This window comes from Silurus aristotelis (genome assembly GCF_946808225.1).
Source record: "Silurus aristotelis genome assembly, chromosome: 20".
Taxonomy (NCBI): domain Eukaryota; kingdom Metazoa; phylum Chordata; class Actinopteri; order Siluriformes; family Siluridae; genus Silurus; species Silurus aristotelis.
In genome coordinates this window covers 15,895,195-15,913,715 of record NC_139593.1, presented here as the reverse complement: position 1 = coordinate 15,913,715, position 18,521 = coordinate 15,895,195, and the positions used below count along the sequence as shown (strand labels likewise).

Below are 18,521 nucleotides of genomic sequence, written 5' to 3'. Positions count from 1 at the left end.
GCATAACTGTATGACAGGTGAATAACACTGATTATCTCTTCATCATGGCACCTGTTAGTTTGTGGGATATATTAGGCCGTAAGTGAACATTTTGTCCTCAAAGTTGAAGGAAAAATGGGCGAGCATAATAATTTAAGCGAGTTTGATGAGGGCCAAACTGTGATGTCTAGACGACTGGGTCGGAGCATCTCCAAAACTACAGCTCTTGTGGGATGTTCTCAGTCTGCAGTGGTCAGAATCTATCAAACGTGCTCGAAGGAAGGAACAGTGGTGAACCGGCGACAGGGTCATGTGGGGAGTGAAGGCTGGACCATGTGGTCCGATCCAACAGACGAGCTCCTGAAGTAATTTCTGTTTCTATTTTGGGCACACGAGTGTTTGGGTTTTTTTGCTTTTTTGGGGTTTCTATATATTCTTTTGCTTGATATATTTGTATATACTATTAATCTTTAGGATGTATTATATTTTATCAATATTTATTTATATATATATATATATATATATATATATATATATATATATATATATATATATATATATATATATAAATAAATCAATATCAAAAGAGAAATCCTTAACAGATCCAAAACTTTTCTTCGTAACTCTGACAGTATGTTTAGAAAAACACTCCTGTTCTGTACTTCACCGATTTATCGTTGTTAAGTTCGTCTTTTAATGTACTTTACCAGTTTTCATTAAAAAAAAAAACCCTTAGTGTTATACATGAATATTTTAATAGAAGACCATTTTTAAGCCTGATAGACTTTTATTGACAGGGCCAAGTAAGGCTGACCCTTGACCCCAGTCAGATTGGGGTCCTTCCCTGTGTGTATATGACCCTGACCAGGATATTACAGATAAAACAACATGATTAAATATGAAGGCTTAAGTCATAGTGAACGAGAGCTGAGTGTGGGTGTGAAAGACGAGTTTTAATAGACAGCAGGGAGTCAGGCACAGTGCCTAGTCAGGGGTTGAACTGCAGAACATGAGAATAAACTCCCCTGTTTGTACTTCAGGGGGGATAGACAAGGCAAGAAGAGGAAGTGTTCACAGTTTCCACATGATCTTCCTGGATACTTTCCAGCAGAGTTTGTCCAAAAGTCTTGAGGGCTTGTTGAATTACCGGGAAGAGCTGCTTTCACACGTGACCGCTAATGTCATCTTCACTCAGGCAAAAAAAACAAAGGTTCCGTAAAGGGTTTTCCTTGTAGAACGTATGCTCATTACATCGATTGCGCAATGAACAGTGACATTTTCAGACCAAGAAATTAGAAATTACTGAGCGAAAAAGTCTGAAATGACTGTACAGCATTGTGTCGTCGAAACAAAAGTGGGTGAGATTTTACCTGCAGCTTGCAGTCAGATAAGCGAAAGTGTACATGGCAGAGTGACAGAATTCTGTGCTTTGGACGAGCTATTTGTGTCCTCGAGCTGAAATGGAAATGTCTTTTTTTGGAGGGCCAGAACGACCGGCCTGTCGACTTCACCAGCAACAAAAACAGTTTTGAGGTTTATAATTTTAGAGGCAGTCATCTGCTATAAGTACAACATCTCACATGCAAATCTACACTTGTACACTAAATCCACTTGGTCCTAGAGTTCTAAGTATTTTTTACATTTTAGGGGCAGAGTCTAATTTATTCAACAGGAAGGAAGTGATCTCAGTTTCTACATGGGTTTCCTGGCAGCTGGCCTACAGAGTTCCCCAAAAGCTCAGGGGGTGGCTGTTGAATCACTGCATAAAGGGAAAGGAATCAGAAAGATTGTTTCCCATGTATCATCTGTTCACAGGCATCCATACATTTACATCAGATGTTATTTCAAACATGCGATCACTAAGTAAATATGTGCATAATGAACTTAAATAAGAACATTTATATTTGTGCATGAAGATAAATATTCAAGCATTATAGGGGCATAACAAATACACGATTAACACCTGCATCTATGCTGGAATAAAATGACATTTAATTAAATGCACTGAATGCCTCAGACTGACTAAATGAAATCTCTCACTTTTACGTCTCACCTCAACACACAAGCTGTTTTACCAACACAGGTACAATCTGAAGTCACTGTGGGTATCAAGAACATTGCGTTTTCATCAGATGTATGTCAGACCTTGTATACCTGAACCAGTACATCTTCATCTCTACCCGCACGTGTATTTATCGTACATGCCCATATATAAACATTACATTATTGTTTAATGTATATATGCTTATTAGCGTGAATTTTATCGATAAAACCAGAAGAGAGAAAATGAAGTATATCTAGGGAGTGATCTTTTTCTATGATCTTTCAGGTCTATGAGATGTTGCATATTTGGTCAATTTTTCCCAGTACAAAGCGAATTGTTCCGGTTTATGATTTACACCTGCTGTTATTCGCTCCATTTTCTAAACACACGCTCTTTTCACGTAGCAAATCCAAATTACAGCTTGTTATTTCATCCACTGGACGTTATCAAATCTCTGCGTTTTTAAACTTTACATTTCGCTGTTGAACTCTAACTCTAACTGTGCTATCAAGTCTATAAGAAAAGACATATATATGAAGTGCTAGCATTTTTGCTAAACCTTTGAGGCCTATTAGTGTGAGTACACTGTAAGTGTGGTATTATTTAGCTGAAATGATCACCTGAAAATCGTTTTGCCGTGTTGTAGTGTTGAAAAAGTGTTGATGTTTTGATGCAATATCTCAAAACTTTGAGAAGGATCTCCTTCATAGGGAAGCCAAAGCCTCTCAGACCTGGAGACCTGCCTGGTGTTGTTCAATGCAAGTGCAGCATGGTATTTTATGAATGGACGGCATGTCTGGACAGTGTTTGCTCTCTCTCTCCTCTCTCTCTCTCTCTCTCTCTCTCTCTCTCTCTCTCTCTCTCTCTCTCTCTCTCTCTCTCTCTCTCTCTCTCTCCCTAGCTTCTGTATCTATTTCTGCAGACATTCAGGCTGCTTGCTAGTAGAGAATATAACCTCTCCTGTCAGGCCAGAAGCCAGTCATTGGGTTTCACTGTCTCAGCTGTGTAAAGAAATGCCATCCGAAACGCGAAACCCACTTCCTGTTTTTGATCATTTAAGTTGATGAATTTAGGTGTTTAGCACATAGGCCTGCGAGTTTAACGCTCTGAGAGGACCGCGTTATGAACACAATGTGATTTTGCCGATATAAGAAATTATTATTATTATTATTGTAAAATTTGTGGATTACTTCTGCAGTGTGGGTTTCTGTATGTGTGTGTGTGTGTGTGTGTGTGTGTGTGTGTGTGTGTGTGTGTGTGTGTGTGTGTGTGTGTGTGTGTGTGTGTGTGTGTGTGTGTGTGTGTGTGTTTTAATAGCACGCTCTTGTTAACAATTTGTCAGCAGATGTTTTGGATGGACTTTGTGAGTTGTGTTTTTCAGTTGTAGTCAAAGACGTTTATAAGTTTTACCCCAGTTACAGCCGCGCTTATCAGTTGTGCCATGACCTTATTCAGGCCACTGTAGCTGAATGGCTATATTTGGGCATCGCGCCTCTACTCATCGCTTCGTATAAAATTAAACAGCCCGACAGGATGCCTTACACATTTTCCTCTCCTCAGCGTCTCACGAGCGAACAATAGCAAATGAAGCTGTGGCAGCTGCTGCAGAGCCCTACTGAGCTGACGGCGCACGACTACAACAAATCTCCATGGTCCTTGTGGTCTTTAGCCAGAGATGAGAGCAGCTATTATGAAGCAGATTAAAGAGCAACAGGGGGACGATGCCTACAGACAGAGCTGTTCTAATGACGGATGCACCTCCTCCTCCCAAATGCCCCCAGGCAACAGAGCAGAGCACAAAGCGTCCATGTGTGTCAAGTGTCTGTTCTCAGTTTTAAACTGTACTTGTTATTTATAGCATTAATTTTTACTTTTAGTCTCAGAGGACTTTGCTGAAACTCAGCATCAGGCAAACTCAATATAGATTTTAAATTTTAATTGAAATAAACCATGACGATCAGTGCTCTTTGAAAATACTAGACCCACTAACTTCACCCTTCAGTGCCTTCCAAACTACATCTTGGCCGCAGCCTGAAATTCCATTCGTACTATCTCATTTCCTGTTACAGTTCTCCTTAGCTTTCCCTCTCTCTTTCTTGGGTTTGCTCTCATGCCACCACCAACACCACCACCCCTTCCTCCCTCTCAGCTCCAGATTGTCCTTCTGCTCTGCCATCTCACTCGTCCGTTCTGTCCTCCTCCTTCTACATTCGCTTCTGCCGTTGGGATTTCCTGAGCCTGCTTACAGGAAAACTAGAACTGATAAAAGGGTGAACAACAAACACAGCTTTTATGCTCTTCTAGTCGTTTGTACAGTTACGGCAGCTTGCTCATGTTCTCGCTCTCTGTCCCAATAGCTGTGGTGTAATGCACATGTAGCTGTGCAGATGAGAGAAACAGGCCTCAATAATCACTTGCTAATCACAGATTTTAGAAGCTTTCTTCTTCCTGGTTTGTCTCTTTTTTTCACATCCTTCTCCTCAGGATTGTGTCTTTTGTCTTGGATTTTGCTTCGGTTCTAATGCCTGCATTCATGCCAGTTGTTTTCTCAACATACAAAGCAGTACTGCTTGTTTACAGTCAGTGATGTCACGGTGGTGAACCAGGCAGATGTTGTGTTTTTACTGGTCATTAGTTGCTCTGCGGAATAATGAGCTAAATAATGAATATAATAAAAAAAAATGGGAATAATGTAAAAAAAAAAAATGGGAATAGCGAAAATACGGCTTGTGCACTACTGAACAAACTTTGGTGTAGGAGTTTGAATTTACTGGATCAACATTTACACTGCACCCTTTACACACAAAACATGTTGGACACATCATGTATGAATTATGCATTAAACCAGTTATGCATTAAACCAGCAGCACACTGGAGCAAATAAACATATTCATTTTCCACTAATGAAAGTTATCCATTTGTCTCTCTCTCTCTCTCTCTCTCTCTCTCTCTCTCTCTCTCTCTCTCTCTCTCTCTCTCTCTCTCTCTCTGTCTCTCTCTCTCTCTCTCTCTCTCTCTCTCTCTCTCGTTCTTTCCCTCTCTCATTTAACCCCTCTGTTCTTTCTTTTTTTTGCCTCTGTCATTCACATTTCCACACAGCATCTCACACTCTGCCTCTCCTTTCCTCACTCACTTCTGCCCCAATTTCCTCTTCTGTAATTATATTTTACCACCTACACACGTGTGTGTTACTGTGTGTCACTGTGAGCACATGCAGAGGAAAAAATAGCACTTTTGTAAAAACGTGACACACGAATTCCTGCACGATTAAAAAGGTATATTTTAAAAGAGATTTATAAGACTCCCATTTGCTGTTATAATAAGCTCCACTCTTCTGGGAAGATGCTCTACTAGATTTTGGAGTGTGCTTGTGGAGATTTGTGAGATTTCCTTCAGCCACAAGAGTGTTAATATAACCAGGTACTGATGTAGGTGAGGTGAGGAGGTCTGGGGTGCAGTCAGTGTTCACATTCATCCTAAAGGTGTTTAATAGGGTGGAGGTCGGCGCTCTATAGCAGGCCACTCAAGATCTTCCACTTCAACCGATGTAAAGCATGTCTCCATGGTGGAACAGGTTTGGGTCTGCTTGCGAAGTGAAGGGAAGAGTTCATGCTAACTGGCTAACTACCATGCTAACGTTTGTGTTTACCTACAACTTGGTGGTAATAGTTTGGTAAAGAATTACATATGACACATATGGCTGTGGAAGTCAGGTGTCCTAATGCTTTTGTCCATATTGTGTGCGTGTTTTTCTTTAATTTTCGCTTTCATTTCTTTTGGCCAGTTTCCACTCACCACTTAGGTCTCCCTCCATCTTATGAAAGCTGGAAGAGTGAAGGCTCTCACATGACGACTTTTGCTCTGAGACACATGAATCCAAGTTCATACAGTATTCCAATGCATACTACCACACAAAGGGAAGCACACACACACACACACACACACACACACACACACACACACACGCACACACACACGCACACACACTTCCGATTGCTGTGATTAACAGTGGACACAGAGCAGGGCATCCCTCCCACCAAACCTGCACTTCCAATTGTTTCTTTCAGACATTGTCAGGATTTGAACTTGAACATGATGGAAGGGCAGGACAAATGATATTTTTTTGCCATTATTTTGTCCCTGGTTATTTTTTTATAAGTCTTGAAATTAGAGGCACATTTAACCCTCCCAGAACTTTTGGAGGAAACTTTTACACTCTGCTGCGTGTGTAATAAAGATTAGTTTGGCAGAACCACCTTAAAAACTAAAAGTCCACTTCCTTAAAGAAAAAAGGTTTTAAGAGGATGAAAGGTCTTTTTTTTGTCTTTCTTTCTGAAGAAAGATTCGAATGAGTCATTGCGGCCCTCAGGGGAATGGAGCGAAAGGGAATTGAAAGTAAAATAGACAGACAACAGCTGTGGAGGTGGAAAAAAGGGAGAAAGAGAAATCGTCAGATTTAAAGTGATGCAGTGAGAGATGTATTGAGAGGATGGAGAGATTACAAGCTGCAGAAAGAGTATTTTATCATCGGTTTATCTTACATACAAACACACATTTTCTATCCCTGCTTTAGACTGACTGCTACAGTATATATGATAATGTAAAAGATTAACATAACATATTGCTTTCCCTCACAACACACACACACACACACACACACACACACACACACACACACACACACACACACACACACACTCAAATGCATATGTTTGTGGACATGGAGCCAAACACGGCGCCTGAATGTGTTGCCTCCCACTGAGAAAACAAGCAATCCTAAGAAAATACACACAGTGGGTACGCCCCGGCATGGCAGGCCACACTTCAAGACCAGCCCTCCTTTCTCTCTCTATCTCTCATTCTTTTTTCTTTCTTCTTCACGCTTCCTCTCTCGCTTTTCTTTGGAAGCAGAAGGGAAACAGATACAGGGCACAGAGGGTTGCACTTCCTGTTGTGGTGTTTTCCTGTGGCATGGAGACTTAAAGCGTCTGGCTTGGGTTTACTCAGAATACTTGTGTGTGTGTGTGTGTGTGTGTGTGTGTGTGTGTGTGTGTGTGTGTGTGTGTCTGCATGCTTAGCAATCGTCTTGGAATGACTACTCTCTGTGGTTTGATGGATCATAATGTATCATCATTGGTCATTCCTACAAGTATCTTCTTGATGTGCTCAACTGCCCCAAACTCACACACACACACACACACACACACACACACACACACACACACACACACACACACACACACACACACACACACACACATATGGGTGTTTTGTCTTATTTTTGTGCCTTGATGGGGTATTTGGATTTATGATAGATAAATCATGCTATGTCTAATTCTGAGACTCGCCACCTACAAAAACACACACACACACACAAACACACACATATTATATATCCATGATTCTATCACCTCTGAGACAAAGGTGTAATCTAATCAGAATGTGTGTTGGGGTGAAGGATCAGGAAAAAGGATCTCTGGATCTCTGGATTTGATAACTCAAGTTCTCTTTCATGCATTCTGAGTTACTTACACTGTTAAAGAGTAGGACTCTAATGCTGGCCAAAAAAAATGATATATAGATATATATACATTCCTCAGAATCAGCTCTGAAAAACTTGATAAAATATTGCAATCCCTGGATGTGTTTCTGTATTTAATTTTTTTATTTTTTATTCTTGTACATTATGCAGTATTTAACTGATTGTTGTCTGTAGAAAGCTTGATATATAATGTTTTGCAGTTCCACAGCTGCCTTCAAACGCAGCCTTTGAAGAGCAATCTATGTGTACCCGAGGATTTTAGTTCATCATGTTAAGCTAGGCTAATCGTTACCAAATGTTGAGCTCAGTGTGTTTAGTGTGGGTGTGATGTCGCTGCAGGGACTGGAATTAGGCGAACACAAACACATTGACATGCATTCACCACTGCACACCTTCACTTCCTCCTGTTATGTGTTCATCCCACTGTGCTCTTCTATGTGTGCATTGTGTGTGTGTGTGTGTGTGTGTGTGTGTGTGTGTGTGTGTGTGTGTGTGTGTGTGTGTGTGTGTGTGTGTGTGTGTGTGTGTTTGACCAGACAGACCACATTCTTCTGCTTTGGTGTGTTGTCGCACGTGTCTGTGTATGAGTTCATAAAGGAACATGACCTCAAGGATAACTTCACAGTCCTTTTTAAACACGGAAATGGATTAGAAATAAGTTCAAACCTGGTTTGTTTTTGTGGGCGTGTGAATATATCATTCATGATGTATTCTTTCACATATTTTAGGACTATGTATGTTAATTGTTTTATTCATTTTATAATAAAATAATTATGTATGTTACATGTGCCACGTGCACTAGCTGAAAGTTTTCTGTGGATGAAACTTGAATTGTGTTTGATTTTAGCGTTATGGTGCATTGTGCAGGGTCTTTAACACCATCACTACAGGGCCTAAAGTTTGTGGACCCCTGACCATCACATATATTTATATATAAGTTTAGTGCTCTGTTCTTTGGTCAGGGATGTGTGGAGGGCAGAGTTCCTGGAGTTAACTTTATGCACAGGGGCATTGTCCTGTACAACTTTGAGGCAAAACACAAAAAAACAAAACAACATTGGGTACCATATTTAAATGTCTACTGAGCATATAGTAAAAATAATAAGTCAAATGTGTTTTGGAAGCTGAACTGAAAACGATTGGCATCACAGCATTAGAAATATATAAACTAATTTGTTTACTGTCATATGTACAGGAAATTGGTCTGTTACAGCATACATTGAAATTCTTATTCTGTGGATCCCTCAGTAGTAGTAAGACAGCGGTCCCCAACCTGTTTTGCGCCACAGACCGGTTTGTCGGACAATATTTTCACACTTCAAGGTGCGGCGGATAAATAAAATTATACGACCGGCATAAAAACTGGTATTTTTTAAATATAATAATTAAACATGAATCCACTGTGTTGTTTTTTGTTCCTTTTGCCAGCTTGGGGGTTTGAATTTAGCGGTAACGTATTATGAGTTAGCGGCCGGAGCAGCCCCTTTAATAAGGTAGCGGATGGAGGTAAGACATGTGACCGAGGCATCATGACATGCATCAAGAGTGAGTCGTAGACAGATGTGGCGGAGAGAATCCAGTAATTTTCCAAAATAAAACATCGTTCCGAATCCGATAATAAATAAAACGGAAATAAAGTAAGTAATGTATTCCTTCTGTGCGGCCCGGTACCAATTGACCCACGGACCGGAACCGGTCTACGGCCCAGGAGTTGGGGACCACTGGCCTAAGACATACATTGTAGACACCAATCAGGCATAACATTATGACCACCTGCCTAATATTGTGTTGGTCCCTTTTGCTGCCAAAACACTCCAGACCCGTTAAGCATTAACAGAAGTAACTTCTTCGGCAATGTGAGCTACAGGAGCTCGTCTGTTAGATCGAATCACACGGGCCAGCATTCGCTTCCCACGTGCATCAATAACCCTTGGACCACCAGAAACACCACACAAGAGCTGCAGTTTTGGAGGTGCTCTGACCCAGTTGTCTAGACATCATAAATTAGTCAAACTCGCTGAAGTCCTTACGTTTGCCCATTTTATCTGGTTCTAACACATCATCAATCTTCTATAGTTAAAAAATGCAGCGTGACAGCGCGCGCTAACAAACACTTATACATGACGTGTGTTTGAGCCTATAGAGGTGCAGAGGGTATGAACAAGGACACAAAACAATGTGTGCTGATATAATTGAAATGAATAGCACTGAATATGTATTCATTACTGGGTAACTACAGACGAATTTATAACTTAGTGCTTCTCATGTGTCTTTTCAAACACAAAAAGATGTGTGTAAAAGTGCCACTGTGTTAATCCCAGGAGCTTTAAGACTTTGAGTCATAACCCTGGCGTCGGGAAAACTGACTGTTCACCAATTCCTCACACACACTTAAACTCACACACACACACACACACACACACACACACACACACACACACACACACACACACACACACACACACTCTGGATGACCGCTTGCCTAACTGAGCCCGTCTTTTGTTGTTTTGCTCTTTAGGAGAAGCCAAGAACATCCCTCCCTACCCTGGGCCGAACAAAATGAGGGACTGTTACTGTACGGTGAACCTGGACCAGGAGGAGGTGTTCAGAACGAAAATCATCGAGAAGTCATTATGGTGAGGGATCTCTCCGCGTTCCTTTCATTCCATCAGCCTAACGTCCCGCTCTCGAACCTAGTCCTGCTTTGCTCTGTGTGTGTGAGTGTGTGTTGGGGGAAGGGAAGTCTGTGGTGAATGTGATGTGGAACACAGGAAGGAAGCACTGTGGTCATTTTGTGCAGTAGTTCCTTGTTACTGGATTATAAAAATCCAGTAAACTCTGTGTGTGTGTGCGTGCGTGTGTGCGTGTGTGTGTTGGAAGGATGAAGAGGATGATAGATGTGTTTTCATCATCTCAGAACGCCAACCGTGAGCTGGTAATCAAAACTGCTCATGTGATGAGTGTATATAGAGAGCTGTAATCATGTAGGACAAGCAGCCACACAGTGTTTCTTCCCACTCAAAAAGGAGAGACTACATGGAAGATGAATAGTCAAAACAAATAAAGAAATGGAAAAATCTCAAACGTGGGTGTGTCTTTACAAAAACAAACCACTTTTAACCATGAAGGACCTGCTGCAGGTCTCATTCCAGTACAAAATTCCTGGCTTTTGATACAATATTTTTTCTTCTCACTTAGATAAGCGATATCAGTGTCTATCATACTTTAATGTTCTCAAAGTCATGAGGGCTATTTTGGAAAGAAATTATGATTTTTTTTTATTTATCACTGATGCCTGAAAGATCTGCACAATATATCATGCATTAATCATTAGTGCAGTCTTTTATATCAGAATGCCTATAGCAGGAAATTATTACATTAATATCAATATTACTATAACACAACACTATTTTAATATAACACAACACTATTTTACTATAACACAACAATATATCAATATAACAACAATATTTCACTACAACACAACAAGATATCACTATATCGCTCTAAACCACACTTTAACTCACTATAACAATACAACAATATATCATGTGTTAATCATTAGTGCAGTATCAGTCTTTTATATCAAAATGCCTACAGCAGGAAATCATTACATCAATATCACTATCACTATAACACAACACTATCTCACTATAACACAACAACATATCACTATAACACTTTATAACACACCATAACTCACTATAACACAACAATATATCACTATAACACAACAATATGTTACTATAACACTTTATAACACACCATAACTCACTATAACACTTTATAACACGTTATAACTCACTATAACACAACACTATTTCACTATAACACAACAATATATCTCTATAACACAACAATATTTTACTATAACACTATAACACACTATAACTCACTATAACACAAGAGTATATCACTATGACACTCTATAACACAGTTTATCTCACTATAACACACCATAACTCACTATAACACAACAATATTCCACTATAACACAACAATATTTTACTATAACACAACAATATATCACTATAACACACTATAACTCACTATAACACAGCATTATTCCACTATAACACATCAATATATCACTATAACACTTTATAACACTATAACTCACTATAACACTTTATAACACACTATAACGCACTATAACACAACATTATTTCACTATAACACATCAATATATCACTATAACACTTTATAACACTATAACTCACTATAACACTTTATAACACTATATAACACACTATAACTCACTATAACACAACATTATTCCACTATAACACATCAATATATCACTATAACACTTTATAACACTATAACTCACTATAACACTTTATAACACACTATAACGCACTATAACACAACATTATTTCACTATAACACATCAATATATCACTATAACACTTTATAACACTATAACTCACTATAACACTTTATAACACTTTATAACACACTATAACTCACTATAACACAGCATTATTCCACTATAACACATCAATATATCACTATAACACTTTATAACACTATAACTCACTATAACACTTTATAACACACTATAACGCACTATAACACAACATTATTTCACTATAACACATCAATATATCACTATAACACTTTATAACACTATAACTCACTATAACACTTTATAACACTTTATAACACACTATAACTCACTATAACACAACATTATTCCACTACAATACATCAATATATTACTATAACACTTTATAACACTATAACTCACTATAACACACTATAACTCACTATAACACAACAATATTATACTATAACACAACAATATATCACTATAACACTTTATAACACTATAACCCACTATAACACAACAATATTCCACTATAACACAACAATATATTACTATAATACTTTATAACACTATAACTCACTATAACACTTTATAACACACTATAACACACTATAACACAACAATATTCCACTATAACACAACAATATATCACTATAATACTTTATAACACTATAACTCACTATAACACTTTATAACACACTATAACTCACTATAACACAACAATATTCCACTATAACACAACAATATATCACTATAACACTATAACTCACTATAACACTTTATAACACACTATAACTCACTATAACACAACAATATTCCACTATAACACAACAATATATCACTATAACACTATAACTCACTATAACACACTATAACTCACTATAACACAACAATATTCCACTATAACACAACAATATATCACTATAATACTTTATAACACTATAACTCACTATAACACTTTATAACACACTATAACTCACTATAACACAACAATATTCCACTATAACACAACAATATATCACTATAACACTATAACTCACTATAACACTTTATAACACACTATAACTCACTATAACACAACAATATTCCACTATAACACAACAATATATCACTATAACACTATAACTCACTATAACACGTTATAACACACTATAACCCACTATAACACAACAATATTCCACTATAACACAGCAATTTATCACTATAACACTTTATAACACTATAACTCACTATAACACAACAATATTCCACTTTAACACAACAATATATCACTATAACACTTTATAACACACTATAACTCACTATAACACAACAATATTCCACTATAACACAGCAATATATCACTATAACAGTTTATAACACCTTATAACTCACTATAACACAACAATATTTCACTATGACACTCTATAACACAGTTTAACTCACTATGACACAGCAATATATCATGTGTTAATCATTAGTGCAGTATCTTAGCGTCTTTTATATCAGAATGCCAACAGCAGGAAATTGTTACATCAACATCACTATTTGTGTTGTCTTATACATGACACATTACTATTCTGAAATCAGTACGGGTGTGAATATTTTTTGCAGTTGCCTATAAAAAAACCATTCTATTGTAATTTTCTTTTGTAAATTGTAGATAGTTTCCTCTGCTGTTGAACTTCTGTGCTATAATCTTTTTATGATATTTTTTTTATATATTATTGTAGATTTTTTTCCCCTCAGGGTGCCAATAATTTTGTTTTTATTCAGTAGTTATTTAAGCTCTGAAAGTATTTTTTCAGGAACTGAAAATGATCGTTTTTTCCTTTTATGTTTGCAACAGCAGAAATTACTCGCAATCGAAAGAGTTTGTTTGTAGATTTCAGAGCCTTGCATGATTATGTCGTAATGTCCTTTCTGAGTGATTTAGAAAGTTTCGCTGTTTTCTCTCCAACCGCAGCCCATTCTACGGCGAAGACTTTTACTGCGAAATCCCACGCAGCTTCCGCCACCTCTCCTTCTACATCTTCGACAGGGACGTCTTCAGGAGGGACTCCAGCATCGGTGAGTCTCAGTGCTAATGCTTAACGTACATTCAACGCTGCTCAGTCAATTAGCAGTAAAAGAACAACACAATTGGTGTGTGCCAAAATCAAATCGCAGGCAGGTTAAACAGTGTCCATAGTAGAAGAATCAAGTCTGTGTTGAAGCCATAATGCTGAAATGGAATTAATTCATTAGTCATAAACAGAATCTCTAAAACCTGAACGTCTCATTTGGAGAATAAATTAATTGAAAGCATCACAGTGGTAAAATTGTAGCATCAATAACATTACCTATCAAAATAAAATCACAGGATTTCTGCATTTATTTTGGTGTAAACTCGTTGTTTTTGTTGCAAGTGTGATGATCGCCTTGTACAGAAATGTTACTAAAGCCAAGAACCCCATGAAGAAAAAACAATTATTTGACACTGAAACCGATTTCATTCAAACATTTAATAAGAAATGCTTATAAAAGTTCATTGAAATTATAATTAGCCACTGTGTGTACTGTGAGACATTTTGCCAAAAGCATCTGAGAAAAAGGAACGTCAATAATTTCCATATGATATCTGTTGTAAGGAGCTTGATATCTGTGGCGTCAGGATCAGATCCCATGCTGTGACATACACTGTGGCTCTGCATCGGACAGACAGTGTAAGCGGATTGGCGATGCTGAGAGGCTTGGTGCTTTTTACCTGAAACAAAAAAGCTGCAGATGTAATGGGCCTCGTATGTTGAGCAGATGTGAGCGGCGGCGGTCTGCTGAAACCAGAATATTTTTTTTTTACTGTGTGTTGTTTAGACTTCGCTATAGCATAGCACTCTGCTTATACTGCACAGTGCCAATTAAGGCTTCGCAATAACAAGCCAGATGCTGTAAGGCATTCCTGACCCTCAATTACGAAGAAGTAAATACTTGTGTGAAGCAATAAACGTGAAATTATCCGAAAATTCTTTCAACGCCTGAGGGAACGTTTTGTAAAATTCAATTCAGTTTTATTTATAGAATGCTCTTGACAATGGACATCAGGAGGAAACAGCTTTACACAAATCCGGATTTACATTTAGATTTTGTCATAATAACCAAGGCATTAAAGAGGAAAAACTCCCTGAGTCTCAGACAGACAGACAATTTTTGTCCTACAGACTGACGTTATGACAAGATCCCACAGTTTGACAATGGAATTATGTTCTTACAGTCTGACAAGTAACAATCGCGAAGGACCCGGCATTAGTCAGTGATGTGTCATTGTTGATTTCAGTAACATTTTAGGTTTCTAAGTCTATAATATCCAGGTGACGTTAGCGAGACATAGAGCGCAGGGTAAACATGTAGCATGGACAAGCTTTCCAAGCTGTCCGTCAGTGTAAAAGTGCTTATGATACCAGCGATCCTCTCAGAAAGCGCATTTCCTCACGATTAATCATCGTCTTATCGCATATTTAATTAACATGGGTTTCTTTTGAAAGTTGTTGGTGAACTCTGTCCCTGCAGAGTCATTGTGCCCTGCACCTCCATTGTTACATCAGGAGTAAATTTAGCCGGACGTATCTCACCACACGGGCTGACGTTAAGGTCAATCTGAGCTGAGCTATGCCCCATTTGAAGCCATATCACGCATCCAGCGGTCGAGACCACACCAAAAGAGCTCTGTGCTTTCTTCTGTGTGTGTGTGTGTGTGTGTGTGTGTGTGTGGGTGTGTGTGTGTGTGTGTGTGTGTGTGTGTGTGTGTGTGTGTGTGTGTGTGAGATGCTGCGCTTCGTTTCACCTCGCCGAGCGTGTGTGAGGTCTCCCTACTTATCTTGCACTCCCTTCTATGCCTCTGACATCAGCGCTCCAACTGAGGCCCTCTTTATGCTCGAAAGAAAAATGTCCTGCTGAAGAGCTTTTCACCACGAGACAGTTTAATATTGAAATAAATTACTTGATTAAACTTGGCTACATGGGTGTCGTTTTGTATGATGGAATGCATCAAGTAAATGTTGTAGAAGTTTTAACGTGAAAAAAAATACAGGCCTTAATATTTTCCTTCACTTTGTGTGAGTGTGTGTGTGTGTGTGTGTGTGTGTGTGTGTGTGTGTGTGTGTTATTGGTGGAAATAATAAATGAGGAGAGACAAAACAGTAAAGAAAAGAGAAGGAGGGAGTAATCGGGGGAAGGGAGGGAGGGACGTCTCATGTGTCAAGCATTTACCACAGCTGTGCTTATTAGAGATTGTGTGTGTGTGTGTGTGTGTTTGTGTGCACGCAGGGGGCTGTGGGGGGTAGGGGGAAGGTGTTGATAACAGCAGTGCGAATGTTTCCATGTTTTTTTTCAGGGAAGCAGAAGCAGCTGCGCTTCAGCCAATAAAGAGCTTCACATGCAGAATACGTGTCCAATCCGACCTGCGACCCGCCGACCATTAAACTGGAACCGCTGACCAATCAGAGAACTCCAAACAGCCTTAGGCTTTTATGTGTTACCAAATGTTGGTGGAAAGAGAGAAAACTGGTACAAACTTCCAGTTACACTCAATGATTGTCAGCAAAATAATTGTTCTGTGTTCTGAATACAGAGGTGGAGGGTTTATTTGCGTACTTCTGTTTTTAAAAGTAGTTGTTAAAATCTGAAATTGGACTTTAGTATGTTTTATTTGGAGTATTTTGAAGAAATTTTCCATTCACTCTCGTTTCGAGAGCCAAATCTATTCCAGCAGGACAATACCCCTGAGCACAAAGCCAGCTCCATGAAGATATGCTTTACATGTTTTCGAGTAAAAGAGCTTGAGTGGCCTGCTATAGAGTTCAGACCTTAACCCTGTTGAACATCTTTGATGGATTGTAATGTTGCACCCCAGGCCTCCCAACCTCACCTTAAATCAGTATCTGGCTTCACTAACATCCTAATGGCTAAATTATTTCTCACGAATCTCCTCAAGCACACTTTAAAATTTTAGTGGAAAAAAGTTTAGTGGAACATCTTCCCAGAAGAGTGGAGGTTATTATTACAGGAAATAGGGACTAAATGTGGAATGGCATGTTTTAAAAAAAGACCTACAGATCGTTTGGTGAGGTGTCTACAAATGTCCACATTCCACTGATTTAGGATTACAGTTTGCATCTGATCACCATCACCGTACACCTCAACATTGTTAATCTGTAATAAATGGACATTCGGTGCAACCCAGATGATGATGGGTTTCCTCTTGAGTCTGGTTCCTCTCAAGGTTTCTTCCTCATGCCATCTCAGGGAGTTTTTCCTCATCACAGTCGCCACCAACTCGCTCATCAGGGACAAACTTACACTTATAAAGAACATATTCATTTTTAACACCACATCATCTGTGTAAAGCTGCTTTGAAACAATGTTCATTGTTAAAAGCGCAATACAAATAAAAATGAATTGAATTGAATTTCAAACAAACTGTACTTTGTTTGGAAACTGAAGGTATTTAGTGTCGCTAGCTATTGCACATCCTTTATAATTGCTATATCTGTATTATATACAACAAGATTTGTCATCTAAGTGCATAAACGCCATTCTTTTTTAGATCATGGACAGATAAGCAGAGCTACATAACATTTTTCTGGACATCCTGATACTAAGATGGTAATATACTTGGGATGGTTGACAACAGTATCGGGTTTCGACTATAAATTTATCGCGATTATTACAAAGCAGATAAACGACAGAACAAAATGGTACCAACGAATCCCTAGTTTTCAACAGAGAATCTCCTCATCACAGGAAAGCAGCCCTGTTTAATGATTTGCGGTCAAGTACAATAGTAAACGCTTCATTTCAATGCCACTGATACAAAGCGATAAAAGATTATAATTTGGATAATGTAGCATTATAACTTGAATAACTAAAAATTGTAGTTTGACCTTTTTTTATGCGTTTTACTGCTGCTGCATATTTCATTTCATGCTGCTACACATTTTTTTTATTGAAATGTTTGTATTTTTTCATTTTACTTTACTATTTACTTTAATTTTGCAGCTACTGTGAGCAGCTACTACCCAACAATTTTCCAAGAAAGTATTCTGATTCAGATTTTTACTATCAGACAAATGACATTACGTCAGATGCGAGCGCTATAAAGCGTACCTGTGTGGTGGTTGTTTTGCGAGCGTAAGAAGCAGAGCGAGGCCAGCAGATGTTGGTTCGGGCTCGTGTGAGCAACACGTTTGATCTGCTAAAACATTGTTGTCCTCCTCCTCTCTTTCTGTGTTCCTCTGTTTCCTCTGCCTGCTCTGGTGTTAATGTATGAGGCTTTATGATAATGAGTGTAATTAAAGCTCTGGTACTGTTTTCTCTATTCCAGAGTTAGAAGTCGAGAGCTAAACACATGCCAACCGTGTGCCATATGTGTGCGTTATTGAAGTCTTTCTTTTTTTTCTTTTTTTTTTTTTTACGTTTGTAGATTTGCCGTGCGAGTTGCTTTTTGAGTTACGCTGTGTATGTGTGTGGTCTCTACACTCGATGTTGAAACTGCGCCATTTGACACCACAGGCTGTCAGATTATGGTCTCAAATATCGAGCCTTGACTCAGTCTAGTGACAATTAAAACTTGAGATCTTGCAGAATTTCCTATGAACAAATGTGTCATCAGA

The 18,521-nt window shown here is 38.6% G+C and overlaps 1 protein-coding gene across 1 annotated transcript in view; it reads left to right on the top strand.

Annotated features, from left to right (window-relative positions):
* The window catches only part of rasa3 (RAS p21 protein activator 3), a 68,652-nt gene that overhangs the window by 7,221 nt on the left and 42,910 nt on the right, over positions 1-18,521 (top strand). The window contains exons 2-3 of the mRNA XM_083522314.1: positions 10,084-10,201; positions 13,841-13,944. Of these exons, the coding sequence (XP_083378440.1) occupies positions 10,084-10,201; positions 13,841-13,944 (222 nt within the window). The remainder of the gene's footprint in view (positions 1-10,083; positions 10,202-13,840; positions 13,945-18,521) is intronic.